Genomic DNA, 18,167 nt, shown 5'->3' with positions numbered 1-18,167 from the left:
ATCATTAGCCTGTTAATCCAGAAATAGCAGCTTCAAAAACTTGCTAACATCATTACAAAATCTTAAGTTTATTGCTACATATTATATAATATTTATTGCTATGTATTATATTGATCATCACAACTTTAAGTTGTATAAAAACTTCTGTTGTAAGTTTCAAACAGTTGATAAAAAATTATATAAAGTAATCTACAAGAAATACTTTTGATAAAAAGTCAATATAAAGAAAATCATACATAGCTAAAGCTAAGTTTCAACTATTGACACGGACATTTCATTTCTTCCCAAAGGTACAAAGGCAATTTGCTTTCTATATCATTATAATGTTCATGCTCAGATATTTCATCTTCGTTAATTGTGCTTCATAGGTTAGTTCCAGTTAAAGGTACTCCTATAGTATGCGTTGGAGGCGATCCATCGTAAGTTCTTAACACAGAAAATGCACAGCATTATCCATTGCAGACACAAAAAATCTGGATAGACACATCGTTCTGGATTCTTGGAAATTCCTATAATGGAAATATTTTAGTTGTAATAATGAATAATGATATGTTACATTACTAGCAAAATCAATTACATAATAAACTATATGATAAAAAAAATTCTTATTTTTGGCAGTAAAGTTCATATAAATACTTTATTATTATAAAAAATTATATTAATTCAGATCATTCACTATCAAATTAATTAAATTCTTGTAATTACACTGTTTTAAATATTAAATATTCAAAGAATAAATTTATTTTTATAATGTTAATTGAGTAAAATATTAAATATTTTACATTTGCCTTTTGTTTATTGTATAAATGTATTTAAAACCTTGAAGTTTTCTTATCTTATAATTCTTCATTCTCATTTTGTAGTACATGCACAAAATTATAGTTACCTATATTTATATTATTAAAGACATCATCATTTGGAAATCAGCGTAAATGCATACTTCTACTAATATATGTACCAGACTTGTCTCGTTATCTCTGAAGTACAGGGACAATCCTGTTACCATCCTGAACAATTATTTTTCTCCGAAGTATGTATAACTTGCAACAGTGAAAGAATCCATAACACTATAAAATAGAAATTCAGTTAAATTATTGTTAATAATTAAATACTTGTTTGTGAAACATACATATTATATGCACTATATAAAGTTCTTATTATTTTTAAACTCAAACTAAACTGATGTTTAATATACTGGCATTACTAGTTTGATTTACCATGTCATTGTATTCTATTTACACATTTTCTTGGAATTTCCTATAATAGAAATATTTGAGTTGTAATAATGAATAATGAAATGTTATATTACTAGCAAAATTAATTAAATAATGAACTATATCATATGAAAAAGTATCATCATACGAAAGTATGAGTCAAAACATTCTTATTTTTAACAGTAAAGTTTCTATGAATTACTTTATTGTTATAAAAAATTATATTAATTCAGATCATTCAGTATTAAATTACTTAAATGCTTGTAATTATACTATTTTAAATATTAAATATTTAAAGAATAAATTTATTTTTGTAATGTGTTAATTGAGTAAAATATTAAATATTTTACATTTGCTTTTTGTTTATGAAGTTACATATATATTCCTTTCTTAGTTTTGCGATTTATCTATTGTATTTGTAGATATCATGAGGTAAAATATATGGTTACTATCTGGTCTTTCATCTGCATGTGATGAAAAATGTTAACGTCTCCACAAGATTGTATAAATGTATTTAGAGGCTTGAAGTTTTCTTATCTTATAATATAATTCTTCATTCTCATTTTGTAGTACATGCACAAAATTATAGTTACCTATATTTATATTTTTAAAGACATCATCATTTGGAAATCAGCATAAATGCATACTTCTATTAATATTTGTATCAGACTTGTCCCGTTATCTCTGAAGTACAGGAACAATCCTGTTACCATCCCGAACAATCATTATTCTCCAAAGTATGTATACTTGCAACAGTGCAAGAATCCATAACACTATAAAATAGAAATTCAGTGAAATTATTGTTATTAATTAAATACTTATTTGTGAAATGTACATATTATATGCACTATATAAAGTTCTTATTATTTTTAAACTCAATTCATTCAAAAAGCATTGTCATAGTAGAAACTAGTATGTATATTATTCGAAGCACATCAATAATTATCAATTCATTGACAATTAATTAAAACTCAGTAATGCTTTTGCTTCAAAGTACTTTTGATAGAACAAAGAATTCATTTTTCATTATAAGTATAAATCTGATTCAATAAAGAATTTATCTATAGAATGACTTACAGTGAATTCACTCATTTCATTTGATTCAATTACATTCACATGAAATTCTAATAGGTTTATGTGGTAATTTTTTCTTAGATTATTGTGAGCCAAATGTACTTTTGTACAGAATTGTGTTTCTTAAATAAAATATAAGCATTTCATTTTTTTGGCTCAATTCATTAAAAAATATTTGGCGTTTTATGTAACTACAACTGAAGTTTAATATACTGGCTTTACTACTTTGATTTATCATTTTATTCTATACTATTATCACAATATATAATATATAATAGCCACATGACACTTCATTTGAAATATAATAATCATAATGATAATCAATTTGTACTTACATTAAGGTTATTTGAATTCGTAATAGTCACACCATACATTGTGCACGAATAATATTGCACTTTCATATATATATTCTGACGTTTCTGCTCTCCTAATACTTCGAAGCGATTACAGGAGCATTTTCGTAAGAAGTAACGAGAATTGTCCGCCATTTATATATTTGGAGCTGTCAAAACGAGGCAACCAATCAGAAAGCAGGACTACATTTAACAAGAAACCAGGACCACATTTTGAACATATTTATATGTTGAATAAAACAAATATGTAAATTCTTTTAAAAAGTCGGAAAAACACGTTATTATAAAAATTGCACTGATTATAATATTACTAATAAATGTAATTTCACTTTAAAATATACTATGTGTCTAATTTATAAAAGTTAATAACAAAATAAATTTTATTTTATATTATTTAACTAATTATAAAGAAACGGCTCGGCCGATCTTTACCAAAAACTGAGAACTATGATTCCCCAAAAATATCTTTCAAATAGTTCATTAATTTTTAAATTCGATTTAAGGATTTTATAAAAAACGTGGGCAAAATTTTTGCACATTTACACTAATTTTAAAGAAACGGCTTGACCGATCGTCGCAAAAAATTAATCGGGTAGAGTGCTCATGAAACCACATCCGATGCTTTTTAAATTTTCAAAATCGGTACAGCCGTTCTTCTGGAAACGTTGATAAAAAGTCGAAAATTGTAGTACGCACACACAAATAACTAAATTTTGCAATTATCAGCTACATTATGCACATTTACTTCTTTTTTCAATGCTTATACAATAATATTAATGTTAAAGAACCATTCCCAACACAAAAACCTATCACAATATCCCAAAACAATAAATTGCATTTTTAATTTTAAAAATAATTACCCCTAACATTTCAGCAGCCGGCCCTGTGAAATACGAGCGAAATTTGATTGAAAAATGTGTCTGCTACCCTAATAGATCGGCCGAAAAATTCGTATGGAAATGTATGAATTGTATGAAGCGTACGCGAGTTCGATAGGTCGCGCGTATAGTACTATACTTTCATATATATACTCGGAGCGCGTCTGTTCTCCTGATACTTCGCAACGATTACAGACCCAGTTTACTATGAAGATTTACGGTCTTTCGATGTCGGCTCTTCCTATCATTGCGAAAGGATAGAATTTTTGAATAAATTAATTTAAAAACTTAAATTAATTTGAAAAATTATTATTAATAAATGATTTTTGAATAAATTAATGAGTATCATATAAAATAAAATAGATATATCTTTACGTAAATGGATTTTTATGTATTATTATAATTAAGTAAATAACAGTAATTATAGGGCTATTAATTATTGATTGGCAAATTATTTATACTTATTTATTATTGTTTGGCAAAAGCGACCTGAAAAATTCAATAAATTACACATCCATGTTTAAAAAAAATACAAATTAAATTACTTAAATTACTTAAATATACCAATGGTATATAAATAACTACCACCACATCCATGTTTTAAAAAAAGAATCAAATTAATTTACTTAAATATTTATTTATATAATTCTAAAATATTACAAATATACTCATATGTATAATTAGCAATATCACAATGTTTTAAATATACTTCTTAATGATAATAATATAATAATTCAATATATGATACACAGTAATTATATATATTTATATATCTAATTTCATTCTTACTGTACGGAGTTTTTAAGTTTAATAATATACAATTCAATATCTAAATTTATATATCTAATTATATAATTATACAAACTAAAGCAGCTAGTCCATCTTTAATGATGGAAAAAACAATATGTAAATCCGTGGATAGGAAAATGGATATATAAATGTATATATTGATATTCCTCGAAAATCTGGACCATAATTATATATCTAATAGCGTATAAAGCGATATATAAATGTATACATTGGTATTTCTCCTAAGCCATCATTATATATAAAAGCGTATAAAGGAATCCAATAAGATTTCTAGATTCATAGAGGCGATTGCATGCAGCGCCTCTATGTGAAATCGTTCCCAGTTCGTGAGGAACTAACGTGAAACGTTTGACAGTTCTTGTGTGAAAAGGAATCCAATAAGATTCCTGAGCAATCACCGTAGGAGCCGACATAGCTTTTTGCTCTTTCGATGTCGGCTCTTCCTATCCATGGATTCAACTTGACGTTAGTCTCTCACGAACTGGGAACGATTTAGAAACTTAGGAATCTTATTGGATTCCTTCTTACTCAATCGTTTGACATTAGTTCCTCACGAACTGGGAACAATTTTGCATAGAGGCGCTGCAAGCAATCACCGTAGGAGCTTAAGAATCTTATTGGAATCCTTTTCACGCAAGAACTGTCAAACGTTTGACGTTAGTTCCTCACGAACTGGGAACGATTTTGCATAGAGGCGCTGCACTCTTCATAGAGTTTGGCGGGATATTTAAATGTGTCTTTACGTTCCAAGAAATAATTAAATATGATATTATTATATATATAAGTATATATGGGCAAAGAAACAAGCTAGGTGTCGAGATCTACAACAGGTTTTCCAATGAGTGGAAATGTAAAAGCAGGAATGGTTTTAATGCTGCCATTAAAAAACATCTTACAGATCAACCCCTATTCTCTATTCAATTAATGATTTTTTTAATCCAAGTTAATTATTAATTGTCATTAGGTTAATCCTAGAGTTGTTCATAAATATAATTGATATTATTTTAGTTGTAATATTGTGATAAAAATAATAATTGTATTGACGTAAATTGTAAATATTGAATTTAAATAAATTATATAATTGTATATCTATATACACTTATTAATTTAGAGTCATATCTTTAACAAAAATAAAAAGACAATCTTTAATTTTAAATTTTATTCATCGCTCTCTTACACAAAAACATGTTTTGGGTGCAATCATTCTCAAAAATAAACCTAATAATGCACAATATATATATAAATAGTATTTGGTATTCTGTGGTAATTTTAATGACACTTCTATCAAAGTAAATATTTGCTTAATAATAGTAATAATTATATATATATATATATATATATATATATATATATAATGATGTGCTTAATATTATAATAACATCGCAATTCATTCAAGTTATTCTGATCCAATAAATTATTTGCTAGTTTATAGTACACGCATATATTTAAATAGTATATTTTGGTTATGAGATAATGAGCAAAGTATTGCTTTTATAGTGTAAATTTAACTATAGATTAGAATCAATTTCAAATACTAATAGCTAATATGTTATTAATATTAATCATATAGTTTTCGCATATAAAATAACATCACAAATATATTTAAATTAAATTAAAATATAGAAAGAAATAGAAATACAAGCCATTATGTAGACAAAAATACAGTAATAACCTTTATCTAAACTTTGGTATAGCTGTATTTAAACTTCTCTCAAGAACATTTAAGACTAAGCACTAAACTAATCATTAATATTAATTCATTACAAGCTTATGTCTAAATTTAATTTTAAGTCCGATAATTACAGGAAAATATAACTAAATATATATTTCTAAAGTCATTTATTAATATACTATATTAATAATAAATAAATATATAGATATATATATACATATATATATATACATATATATATATATATATGTATATATATAGCACACCAAACAAAATTTTTCTGTTATATTTGAAAATTATTTTATAAGTTCTATACCTATTTAAATTCACACCAAATAAATAATTTCCTATATAGCACACAATGCAAACGATCATCTAGTTTCATAGTTTAAGTCAATTAATATTCTACACTGTATAGAAATTTATATACTCAATATTTAAGCCACTCGTGGAATGCATCAAGCTTACAAATATAAATATTAAGACAATGATAAATGATAATACTACTTCCAAATAATGAAAAAAAATTAAGAATGGTTCACAAGAATATAACTTTCTAATTGTTTTACAATTTGCTTTAAATGCATAAGTGCATAAGTGGTCAATGGTGTATAATTTGTTACAAGCAATTGAGCAATTCGACTAAGATTTGAGCAAAAATAATATATTGTCAATTAATAATACTAAACCGCTTGATCACAACTAATATAAAAAATATATTTTTGTAATCAATATTTGTGAAGTTAATATTATAATATATCTTTGTCATTAAGGCCTTTTGTTTGTTATATCCTATTGTTTTTTATAATCTGATTAAATACTACATATTTTATCGTGATATATACTAATATTTAAATATTTTAATAAATAATGTAGGCACTCTTTTATTATTATATTACGATGTGAGATAATACTTTAAATTTGATTCAAGAATTTGAGAAATATGAGACCCTAATAACTATCTTAATTTTATTTATATAAATTCTATTATTGGCAAATGCAACTGAAATATAATTGTAATTTAGGCAACTATCTTCAACATCCATGTATAATTCTGACTAGATCCAAACCATTTTAATAAAACTTTTGTTTTTCTAAGTCTAACTCAATATTTAATAAACTATCTATATTAACATTTTATCAAACGCAACTTAGGCATAAAAATATGACTGATAAAATTCGAATATAGCAAGTCCAGCTCTAAAAAGAGCTTATAAGATCACATCTTAAGAGATTTTTTATCATTGAAATAGAAGTGTATTTACAAGTCATAGTAAAATACTCTCAACATTTTTTTGTGCTGAATAGTTTTTAACTCTTCTAAATGTACTTTGAAGGAAAATATATTATGATGTTCTACATCGAACTCGAGAAGTTTAAATTTCATTTTAAATGAAGATATTTAAGATTAGCAAAAATACTTCTCATAGTAACATTAAAGATAATTATTAGTAAATTCAAGATAATGCCTGATGTACAAAATGCACATAAATATTATGAGCTACAATTTTTTAAAATATGGCTCTTGTATAATTTGTATTTAATATAAAATTATTAATTAAGGTATTCATAGAATTTGGTTTTACTATTGAAATGTACAATACATTCAAGCATTTACTGTTACACACATTCATAAGTTATAAATTAGTGATCAAACTTTTCAATTTTATTTACGATGATCAACGCCAAGTAGCATAGCTGCTTCATGAGCAGATGCTGAAAAGAGTACTTTATTCAGCACTCCTCTATCACTAATTCCTAATAAATTGCCAATTAGATCTCCATCTGGTCTTCCATTAGCAACAGCAGTGTTTTTAGCTTCCTCATCACTTGTATCGGACACAGAGTCCATTCCTCCGTTATTTTCAACCTGGGAAGATTCACTTTCGGTGGTCGTGGATCGCAGGCGTAAAGAGTGTCTGCTTTGGGCTGAATCGTGCTTCTTTCGATGGCGCAGCATCGAATGTTTCAGGGTGAAGCGACGCCTGCAGACATCGCACTGAAAAGGCCGAACGCCGCTGTGGGTGCGCATGTGCCGGCGAAGATCTTCGGCGCTCCAGAAGCGGCGCATGCAGAAGGCGCATATTACCTATTCAAGATAAGAAAATTTAATAACATATTTAAATAGGATTAAGTGGTATTTTCCCTCACAAGGGTATTATGGTCTAGATTTAAAAAAAAATGTAAATCGAATATGTGTATAGTGTACAGAGAGGTTTTTCCAAATTTAAATTATTTTTGGAGATATAGGTGTTTGACCAATGCATGCATTAAGAAATCGATCATCACTCACCTTCCTGTTGGCATAATCTGGAAAACGTCCTTTTCCTGCTTCAGATGTGGCCTCTTCATTATCATCATGCTGGTTGAGATTTTGAATTTCTTGTTCAGCATCCATCGCACCCTTTGATACAAGTAATTCATATTCTTCAGAATGAGAATCCTTGATATGATCCAATGCTATTTGTCTTTCCGGATAAGATCCTTCGCACAAATGGCACTTGAATGGGAAATCGGAGTTCATAACATTGCTAGGATGATGATTTTCATTTCCAGTTGTTTTCGTGCCGATTTGAGCTTCCCAATCAGTCACTTTAGGTTTCTTCTCCATGTTTTGATCTGATGCATTTTCCGAAGCAGGACTAGCAGGTCTCGAGCCGCCAGAAAGATGTTCAGTTGAACTAGATGTATTAGAATGTTTGCAGGACATATGCTTCTTCAAATTGCTGATAGTAGAGAAAGTACTGCTAGGGCAAGAAGAACACTTGTAAGGGCGCTCAGGAACATTGCGAGTTATAAAGCCCATGCTATTGATTTCTTCACGAGCGTTTTGGTTATTTTCAATATTAATCGAAGAATTTGGTGTCTGTTGCGCAAGATGACCATGCTTACGTAACAAGTGTCTATCGCAATTCGATTTTGTTGTAAACAATAAAGGGCAGTGAGCGCATTTATAAGGTTTTTGACCTGTGTGAGTTAATATGTGGCGCCTGAGAGACGAAGACCACGGAAATTTGCGATGGCAGTATGTGCAGGATACCCTATTAGGCGCCAGGCTGTAGGCAGATTTCTTTTTTTCGCCACCTGGCCGCTGTTCCGATTCAGATCTATTATGAGAAAAAATTGCAAATATTAATAAACCATCAATTTTTGAATTTTTTACTATAATAACTAGATATACGTACTTATTTTCATCGCTTCCTGAATTATTTTCTTCACTTGCTGATCCACTAGCTACTAAACCTTCTTCTTCGCCTTCACTCTCATCTACACTTGGCGCTTGATTATTTCTAAAAACGAAATAAAATCTTGATTAAAAATTCACATAAACCATTTTAAAAAAATGTTTCATAATTTTGAATTAGGTTGAATATTTATGAAAAGAATAATAGTATTAATTTAATATAATTACCTAAAAAATTGTCCAAATGGCAATTGTGAATTAGCATTATCTAGCAATTTTGATACTGATGCTAAATCTGCTTCTTCCATTTTGCCTTTAGCTTCAATTTGTGACTTTTTAGACAAAGCTTGTGCTAATTTTCCATCTAAATTCAATGGGGTATTTTTCACTGTAGCTACTGGGATGAAACTGTCCGACTTAGTAAGATCCATCGGCGACTTCGGAATTAAATTTGATACGATTTTCAAATCGAAATCTTTTTCTTTAATACCAGCAGCAGTAGCTTCCATAAATTTAGCTTGTTGCAGAATTTCATTAGCCACTTTTCGTGCTTTAGCATTATCGTTCATCGTTAGATTAGAAGGTTCTTCTTTGATTTCTGGTTTTTCCTCATGAGCTTCTTCATCAATAACCAATTCTACGTCTTCGTCGTCTTGTTCCGGTCGTTGAGGAGGTAATTCAGAACGTTGCAGTTGTTGCGCCAAAATTGCGTACTTTACTTGATCAGATATATTAAATCCAACTGGTTGATTTTGATTATCAATCGGATTTGTCACCTGCGAGATAGTTTGACTAACAGGTCCTCTTCGTATGACGTGTCCTCCTGATCGTTGCCTTTGGGCCCAATGTTGTGGATGCTGCTGCTTCACATGTCGCTCCATATTAGATCTCAAAGTAAAACGTGCAGAACAATGTTCACAAGAGAAAGGTCTTTCTGTTCTGTAACGTCTTTGTTTTTGTTTAGGCATTAAAACACCATTTTTAATAACCATCTTCACTGCTCCTGGGCTGTGTGATGTTGGAGTGGATGTTTCAACTTGTTTATTTATCGGTGAATGATGATTTGGAGAATAAGGCGAGCTATTATCCAAACTTGATGGCGGAGTTGTATTCACTAGTAAAGGATTTTTTATATCTTCATTAATAATAGGTACCTTATCAGTTTTGGCAGCTACAGCTATGTTGAAAGCCTGTTGTTGAAAAGCTTGTAAACGTTCTGATGCCAAGGCCATGTTATTCATAATTAAGCTTCCGCCAGATAATTGTAAGCCACGGATTATTTCTTTTTCTAACTCTTTCATACTTGCTATATCTTGTGCATTATTTGGAGGTGTAAGAAATGGATGCGCTGCTGTAGGTGGAAGAAAAAATGGAGAAAACGCAGTCGGTGGCAAAGGAAAACCACCACGATACCATTCTTGAAGTTGAGCAGCATAAAAATTTGCAGCAGGTCCTTTGAGGCGCTCTTGTTGTTGGGCCATTTGTAACATCGCCGCTGTAAAATCTAATCCATTTTTAGATAAATCATGTGGCTCAGAAGTAATCGGTGTTACAGGCAGAGGTTTCTCTTCTGGTTTTCTCTTTTTGCTCAAGTCAAGAGCATCCATGCTTAAGTCTATGGGTCTATAATCATCTTCTTCACTATCTGGTTCACATTCGATATAACTTGGCGGTCTCGATAATTCTTCTAAACTTTTTACGTGTATTTTCTGTGGTGGAATATTTTCGATTTGCTGATTGGCTTCAAACATGCGAGTGGTTAAATTGCATTGAGGTATGACAATAGATAAATCTCGTGGCAAAGCTAAATTTGTGGTAGATCGCTGAGATATTAAGTGAGATAAAGGTGTAGATCTATCATTAGGTATATGTTCAGGTACACTCTCAGGATCAGTTTCGGGGGTACCGAAAATGGACGGAGTAACAGTTTGCACATGATTAATTTGTTGATCTCTTTTTAAATCATCATTGTTCGGATCTTCTGAAGGATGGTAAATAATAGATTGTTTTACCTCTTCTCTTGTAACTTTAGCATGGCGATTACGTAAATGTCTTTCACAATTGGCTTTAGTCGTAAAAGCATAGTTACAGATGGCACATTCGTAAGGTCTGTCTCCGTTGTGAGTGCGCATATGGCGCACTAACGCGGCCTTATCGGTAGAAGAGTGAGGACACATATTACATCTGTAAGGACCTGGTCCATTTCCAGTCAAATGCAATCTGTTATGCCCTTTTAAAGCTCGCAGGTTAGGGAAAACCGCCGTACATAAACGGCAAGGAAACTCACCTCTAAGCTTCATTTTTCTAAACTCAGCTGAGAAAAGATCTTGCGCTTCTTCTTCAACGGGATTTTCCTTAGCGCCTTCTTGAATCGGCACTTCTTGAGGTTTAGTTGAAAGTTGTTTTAGTAAAGCTTTTGCTGAGGCCATGGATATGATAGATTGAATATCCGCTAGATCCTTGTTATCATTATTTGTAATCAGAGGATTCAGCAAATCTTTATCTATGAGTTTCTCCTCCGATTTTACTTTTATAGTTTTGTTTTGTAAATTTAAGGTAGCAAAAAAATCTTCGCGTTTAACGTCATCGTCTGTATTGACATTCGCCGATGTTTTGTGAGATACTGCAACAGATTTGCAAGTTTTTTCGTGTATTTCTAAAGCGCTGGCACATGGAAAAGCCAACGAGCATCTCACACATTCAAAACATTTGCTTCCGTTTGCAGGTTTGTGCACATTTAGTTCACAAGCAGCACGTGCTATATGCGGAAATTTTTCAGCAGAAAAATCTACAAATGTCAAATCAGAAAAACCTACAACAGGTTTTCCATTACCTTCGTCGCTTTCCTTGTGCTTCATAAATCGATGAAGATGTAGAGCACGAAAATTGTCGAAGTTCAATTCGCACTTCCCGCATTCTATATCGTGATCGGGATGAGCACTTTCAAAATGCTGTTCAAGTAAATAAGTCGTCTGAAAATCATTCTTGCCACAAACGGGGCACGACGAGAAGTCCTTGTCATCCGTGTACTTGAATTGTCTTTTATTTTGAACATCGTTAATAATTTCTTCATCGCATTTGCGTTTGATGGCTATTCTGTTATTGTTGTTCTCAAGTCGTTGACTTTGAGCATCGCTATTGGAATCCGTGGAGCCGTCACTTTCACAACTGTCGGTGCGCGCGGACGAATCGTGGCTCCTCATATGACGATGCATATTGCCATTGGTGTTAAATGTAACAGAACACACGCGACATCGGAAAGGTTTTTCGCCACTGTGGACCAAAATGTGCCTATCCAGACTAGAATTCGAACTAAGCATTTTGTAGCAGATCTTGCAGGTATAGTCTTTCTCGTTTTCATCGACATTGTTATGTGTTCGAATGTGTTCAGTAAATTCGTGTGCCGTCTTTACTTCAAAGTTACATACCGGGCACGGAAATTTTGTCTGATCGTCTCTATTTGTTCGGTAGTCCATGACGTTTGTGTCCGACAACACATCGCCATAGGCTGATTTCTCTTTTGAATCTTTGGTAATGGCTGTTTCCATCGCTGTACCGGATTTATTACAATCGGCGGAGGGACAGTGATTTTTGATTGGTTCTTCTTTTGGCGTATTATTCAATGATGTCAAGGTTTTGGTAATGAAGGTTTGGTCATTTTCTTTGGTTGGCAATTCCATTGTTGTTAGATCTGAAAAACAATAAATTATTATTTATTTATCTTATAAAATCTTAATGAAACAAGTCAATGTAATAATAATAACCCCATCATACGTGTATTAAAACGTAAATTATTTTGTTGGCATAATAATAATAAAAAGCCTCTATTTTTATTATTATTATGATTAATTACGACTTCTTAGAACCCTTACATTATTTTAGGTAGTGGCATGTACTATAGTTTTATTATTGATAACCCACTTTAATCAAAAATACAAAAAAATTAAAATACAAAGTTTAAAACAAAATTCTCACATTTAAGACAAATAAAGCTCTTAGCAAAAGTAGAGAAAATTATTTGATCGATAAATAATTTTGATAACTAACCTTTGGCTATGATTCGATTCGCTCTTGTTATTGAACGTCTCAACATTTCAATAAGTGTCACCTGGAAATAAAAAAATAGTTTAATCAAAAATCGTTATAGCAAACAAATTATTTCAATTTTATCAAATCTTTGATATCTAAGGAATCTAATACTGTTCGAGTTAGATACTCTAATTCATAGACAATATGATGTCATATATGACGCAATAAAAAATAATAACTATTGAATATTATTACGATATATGGACATATTAGCCAACAGCTCGTCTTCTTACATGAATGCTTGTCTATCATGGGCCGTTAGAGATTGTGCATATGCCACGCCGCTGCATATATAATTTGTTGATATAACATAGGCATCATGCAAAGAAAAAATTGCACGGAATTTAAAAAGTAAAAACAATGTTGTTAGCATTTGTGAAACTGAGTGAAACACACATGCGCTCAGTAGCCAATGTGAATTCGAGTGGAACCCTTGCAGAATAGATTTTAACTCGATAGAAAGATATTATAGGGATTAACACTTTGGTAAAAGATATAATATAAATGCAACTTGAGATAAACAATAGTTGTAACAGCCACAGTTGTATCAAAATAGATACAGTAGTAATATTGGACAATACGAGCATAACGATTGATCATTTCTTTAGCATGAATCTAACCACATTAGTACTGGTTTGTTCACACTGAGTTAGTTCCGAATTACCACCCCCATTATCTAAAAAAAAACGATATCCCCTGTTTTTTAAATGAGTGGTATATAGAATAAAAACGCTGGAATAAGTTCGCTTAATGCGCGGAACCCCTACACTAAACATAGGTTCCCAGATATCCCCTGATAGGTTTCACATTTTACAAGCGAATTGTAACACATAATATTGAAACAAAATTCGTATTATATGGGGTAGAAGTATCTTTCACCTGTGCATTTCGACACACCTGCGAAAGAAAAATTATGTTAAAGCCTAATGTTTATGTGCTCAATGTACCGCAGAAAAATGAAGAATGAGTGAATAAACATTAGTTAATTCGATTTATTATAAAAAATATATTTAAAAACAAATTATATATGTATTGTATATTGTGTATGTGTGTTTATTTATTATGTCAATTAATTCTAAGAATGCAATCATGTAATTCACTCGTACTGTATGCATTAATCTAGCAGAAGTAGGTATACGAGTACATGTGCAAATTCAGCGCAAAATCAAGAAAATCGGAATACTAAATTGATCCAGAAAGTTGGGTCAAGGATATCAGGCTGTAGCACGCACCACATTCATGTTATCAGAATGCAGTGGTTTACTTAATTATTAGATAGCTGCTGCTCTACGCGATCGATGGGGTGAATACATCGCACAAATACATATTGGAGAAGAAATTTGTAAAAATTAGGAATGAGGAATGGGGACAATTTTTGTAAGTGAATTTAAAATTTTTACTTGATCGTAACCGTTCTAGAATAAGATAGAACGCATAATATGATACTAAGATCCATCATAAAAGCCCCATGTCAGCAACCAAATCATCTATAACGAACAGAAAATTGATACAGTAAGCACAAAATTTAAAAAAATATCAGTAATAGCTATTATTGATATTTTTATCATTTTGCTTACTGAAACAATTTTTTGATGCCACTTAAGGATTACTCGACGCTCAAATCCTAGCATGTAACAAATAGTAAATCACACGCCGACTTTGTGAAGGTTGAAAAAAATGGCCAAAAGATAGAAACCGTTTAATTAAATTTCGCATTAAATAATTAGCCCTAGCATTATTTAATATAAACCTTATATTAAATAATTAGCCCTAGATTACTTAAGATAGAGCGAAGCTTAAAGTTAGCATCTTTTGACAACAATATTTGAAAGTAGAGAGAAAAAGATGTGCAATCAGCCATCGCCTTATAAATCAAGCTACGATAAACAGCTACACATTTAAAAATCTGTAACAAATGTTGTTTAGTTTACAAGGTCTTAATATAATTTTAGGTTAACTTTACTTAATTGTTTTATCAAATTATTCTTTATTTTAATTTTGATTCAACACAGGTTTTTATATAACCTTTATAATATTATAAAAAATACTAACTAAGCCTGGCAAAATCGTAAATAATAAAAAAGCAATTTTGCACAAAATAAACTAAATTAAAGCTATTATATAGTAAAATCCCTTAAAAATAAAAATAAGACATTGCATCGGTTTGCCCCCAAGCTGCTCCATTTGACCCCGTCTATGGGGTAAAATGGGACAGATGACAAAATTTAGAAAACAGTAATAAAACATTTCTATAATCAAGAATTTAGTGGGAATTTTACTAAGCATAGTCGATAGTTGTTGTGTTGTGATGTAGTTAATTTAGTTTAGACAGCAAAATTACTTAAAGTCAAGTTGGACCATTGTGCCCGACCCTATCTTACCATAGAGGGTAAAAAGAAGATTAAAGAAGATTGTGATTCTATTCTATATATGTATGTGATTAGATCCATGAAAAACTTTATGATTCTATTGTCTGTACTGAAGAAAAAAAGGAGTACAAAATCTTGAATTATTTTGAAGAAGTACGTGGAAAAATGTAAGATTCTATTTATTGTCCGGCCCCAAAAAAACATTTTTCTTCGTGATATAATTTTATTCCCGATACTACGATCGTCAATCTCTCACGGCATCGTCCGACATGATGGTTCCGCGCCAGCGATTCGCCGCTGGTACCTATTTCATCCTGCGTTTTTTCCTTTTTTATCCTACGCGGTCGCCCTTGGCTACGGCCCGCGTAGGTAGTATCGACCTGTGCGCTGGCTTGGCTGGCCACCTTTCGTCTCCGCTCCCGCCGCGCTGACCTGGGCGAAGCGCGACGCGCGGATCTATCGTCGCCTGGGCGACGCATCTACACAAAACCGGCGTGGTACAGTCTCGTCGGAAAACTGCGGAGAAAATGGCGATCGAAGGGGGAAGATGAAATAGATACTTGGTAGAAAATTTTACTGGTTAAAGCCTATTTCTCAAGAAGTTGTATGTTCAATAGTTGAAGAAAATTGGGGAAAATGGAAAATGGAGAAAATGGCGATCGAACGGGGAAGATGAAATAGATACTTGATAAAAAAATTTGCTGGTTAAAGCCTATTTCTCAAGAAGTAATATGTTCAATAGTTAAAGAGAATTGGGGAAAATGGAAAATGGAGAAAATCGCGATCGAACAGGGAAGATGAAATAGATACTTGATAGAAAATTTTACTGGTTTAAGCCTATTGCTCAAGAAGTTATATGTTCAATAGTTGAAGAGAATTGGGGAAAATGAAAAATAGAGAAAATGGCGATCGAACGGGGAAGATGAAATAGATACTTGATAGAAAATTTTACAGGGTTAAAGCCTATTGTTCAAGAAGTAATATGTTCAATAGTTCTGGAGAATTGGGGAGCTATTGAGAAAATATAACATGATCAAGATGAAAACGCTGTTTCCAACATTAATACCAAAAATTTCCTATAATTTCAAATTTAAGTAATCAAAAACAAAAGAAAGATGAAATAGATACTTTATAGATATTATGACTTATCATAGTTCATTTCCCAAGAAGTAATATTTTCAATAGTTGTAAAGAATTGAGAAAACGTAACGCGACTGATATAAAAAACATTCACACATATAATGAATATAGGGTTTATTTTTCTAGAAATAATATTCAATTAGCGAAAGGAATTGGGCACAAATAAAGAAAAATAGAATCCCTATTTCGTACATCAACGCCAAAAATTTGCTACTAAATTATTATTTGTCTTTTTTCCTTTCTTTTATAGTTGATCGCATTGTTATTGACAAAAAGCAAGAAATCCACAAAATTCTAAATAATTCCTGTCTGGCTGGTTTAGTGATTTTTTTTTATCACAAATTAAGAGCAAGAATTCAAATTACTAATTAAATTATTCATATAATCAGCGCTAATTTTAATTAGATAGATATCATTAAGATCTAATTATGAATAAGTAATGTGCACATATTATTTATTAATTGGTTTTGTAGGTCATTTATAATTGGCAAATTGTGTACCTACTAAATTACAATAAAAGTGAAAATTTTACAATAAATTACATTATTTACAAGATTGGATATTAAAACTTTCTTCTAATAAAACAGTAATAAATATATGATTTTAATTGCTATGAACCGATAATTACATAAACATGATTATGACAACATTTTTTGGCACATACATATCATCATACTCGTAATGGAAAAGTGGCAGAATTTTGTGTATTGACGAGTATATTCATCATGCGTATAGATGTTTGACCAATGGCTATTTAGATTGTATTTTTTAAATAAAAATATAGAATAAATAGTTGTAAGTGGCACTACAAAACAAAAATTTAACACTATTCTGACGGTACAAAAATATGCACAATATAAAAAAGTATTCATCATTGTTGAGAATTTTAAAATTCAACGCTGAGCGATATCAATCACTTAATCCTTTCTTGTATGTATAATTAATTAGTCTGATTTCAATGCGGCGATTCGCTCAGCCGATGGAAACTAGTTTCGAGACGTAATAGATGAAAATAAAATGAAAATAAAATCGACCGTAAAAAGGGAGCTTTGGCAATGGGCGTAGACATCGCCAAGTATTGTACAAAAGTGGGGATATAATAAAACGTTCGCTTTCGAGATCTCGGATATAGCGAGAAGAGGAAAATCTTAAGACTACTATACATCAGTTGATGTACTCTTCTGTATATATGACTACTACACCACTATAAGAAGAAAATCGGTGCTGCTGTTAAATATGGTAGATTTACTAGAATTTAACCTAGATTTTTTTTTTAATTTTGTCCAGAGTCAGATTCAAACCCACGACTCCGTCTACACGAGTATGTGCGGTAGACAATTACGCCATAAAATACCCATATTATATATATATATATATATATATA

The 18,167-nt window shown here is 30.9% G+C and overlaps 1 protein-coding gene and 1 long non-coding RNA gene across 2 annotated transcripts in view; both read right to left on the bottom strand.

Moving 5' to 3' along the window:
* Positions 1-200: 200 nt before the first annotated feature.
* Positions 201-2,748, bottom strand: LOC113383752. Its single transcript, XR_003367758.1, has 4 exons — positions 2,624-2,748; positions 1,808-1,987; positions 887-1,067; positions 201-509 (listed from the first exon to the last, which is right to left on the bottom strand). It is a non-coding gene; the product is annotated as an uncharacterized LOC113383752 (long non-coding RNA).
* Positions 2,749-7,529: 4,781 nt separating this feature from the next.
* The window catches only part of LOC113382776 (ras-responsive element-binding protein 1), an 86,500-nt gene continuing 75,862 nt past the window's right edge, over positions 7,530-18,167 (bottom strand). Inside the window, exons 3-7 of the mRNA XM_026621007.1 lie at positions 13,233-13,293; positions 9,414-12,876; positions 9,187-9,291; positions 8,295-9,108; positions 7,530-8,090 (exon numbers count right to left, since the gene is read on the bottom strand). Coding sequence (XP_026476792.1) covers positions 7,668-8,090; positions 8,295-9,108; positions 9,187-9,291; positions 9,414-12,876; positions 13,233-13,293 — 4,866 coding nt within the window. The 3' untranslated portion in view covers positions 7,530-7,667. The remainder of the gene's footprint in view (positions 8,091-8,294; positions 9,109-9,186; positions 9,292-9,413; positions 12,877-13,232; positions 13,294-18,167) is intronic.

This window comes from Ctenocephalides felis, unplaced genomic scaffold (genome assembly GCF_003426905.1).
Source record: "Ctenocephalides felis isolate EL2017-DRISC unplaced genomic scaffold, ASM342690v1 CF-g0.4_SCAFFOLD_03570, whole genome shotgun sequence".
Classification (NCBI taxonomy): Eukaryota; Metazoa; Arthropoda; class Insecta; order Siphonaptera; family Pulicidae; genus Ctenocephalides; species Ctenocephalides felis.
This window is presented reverse-complemented; position numbering and strand designations above follow the sequence as displayed.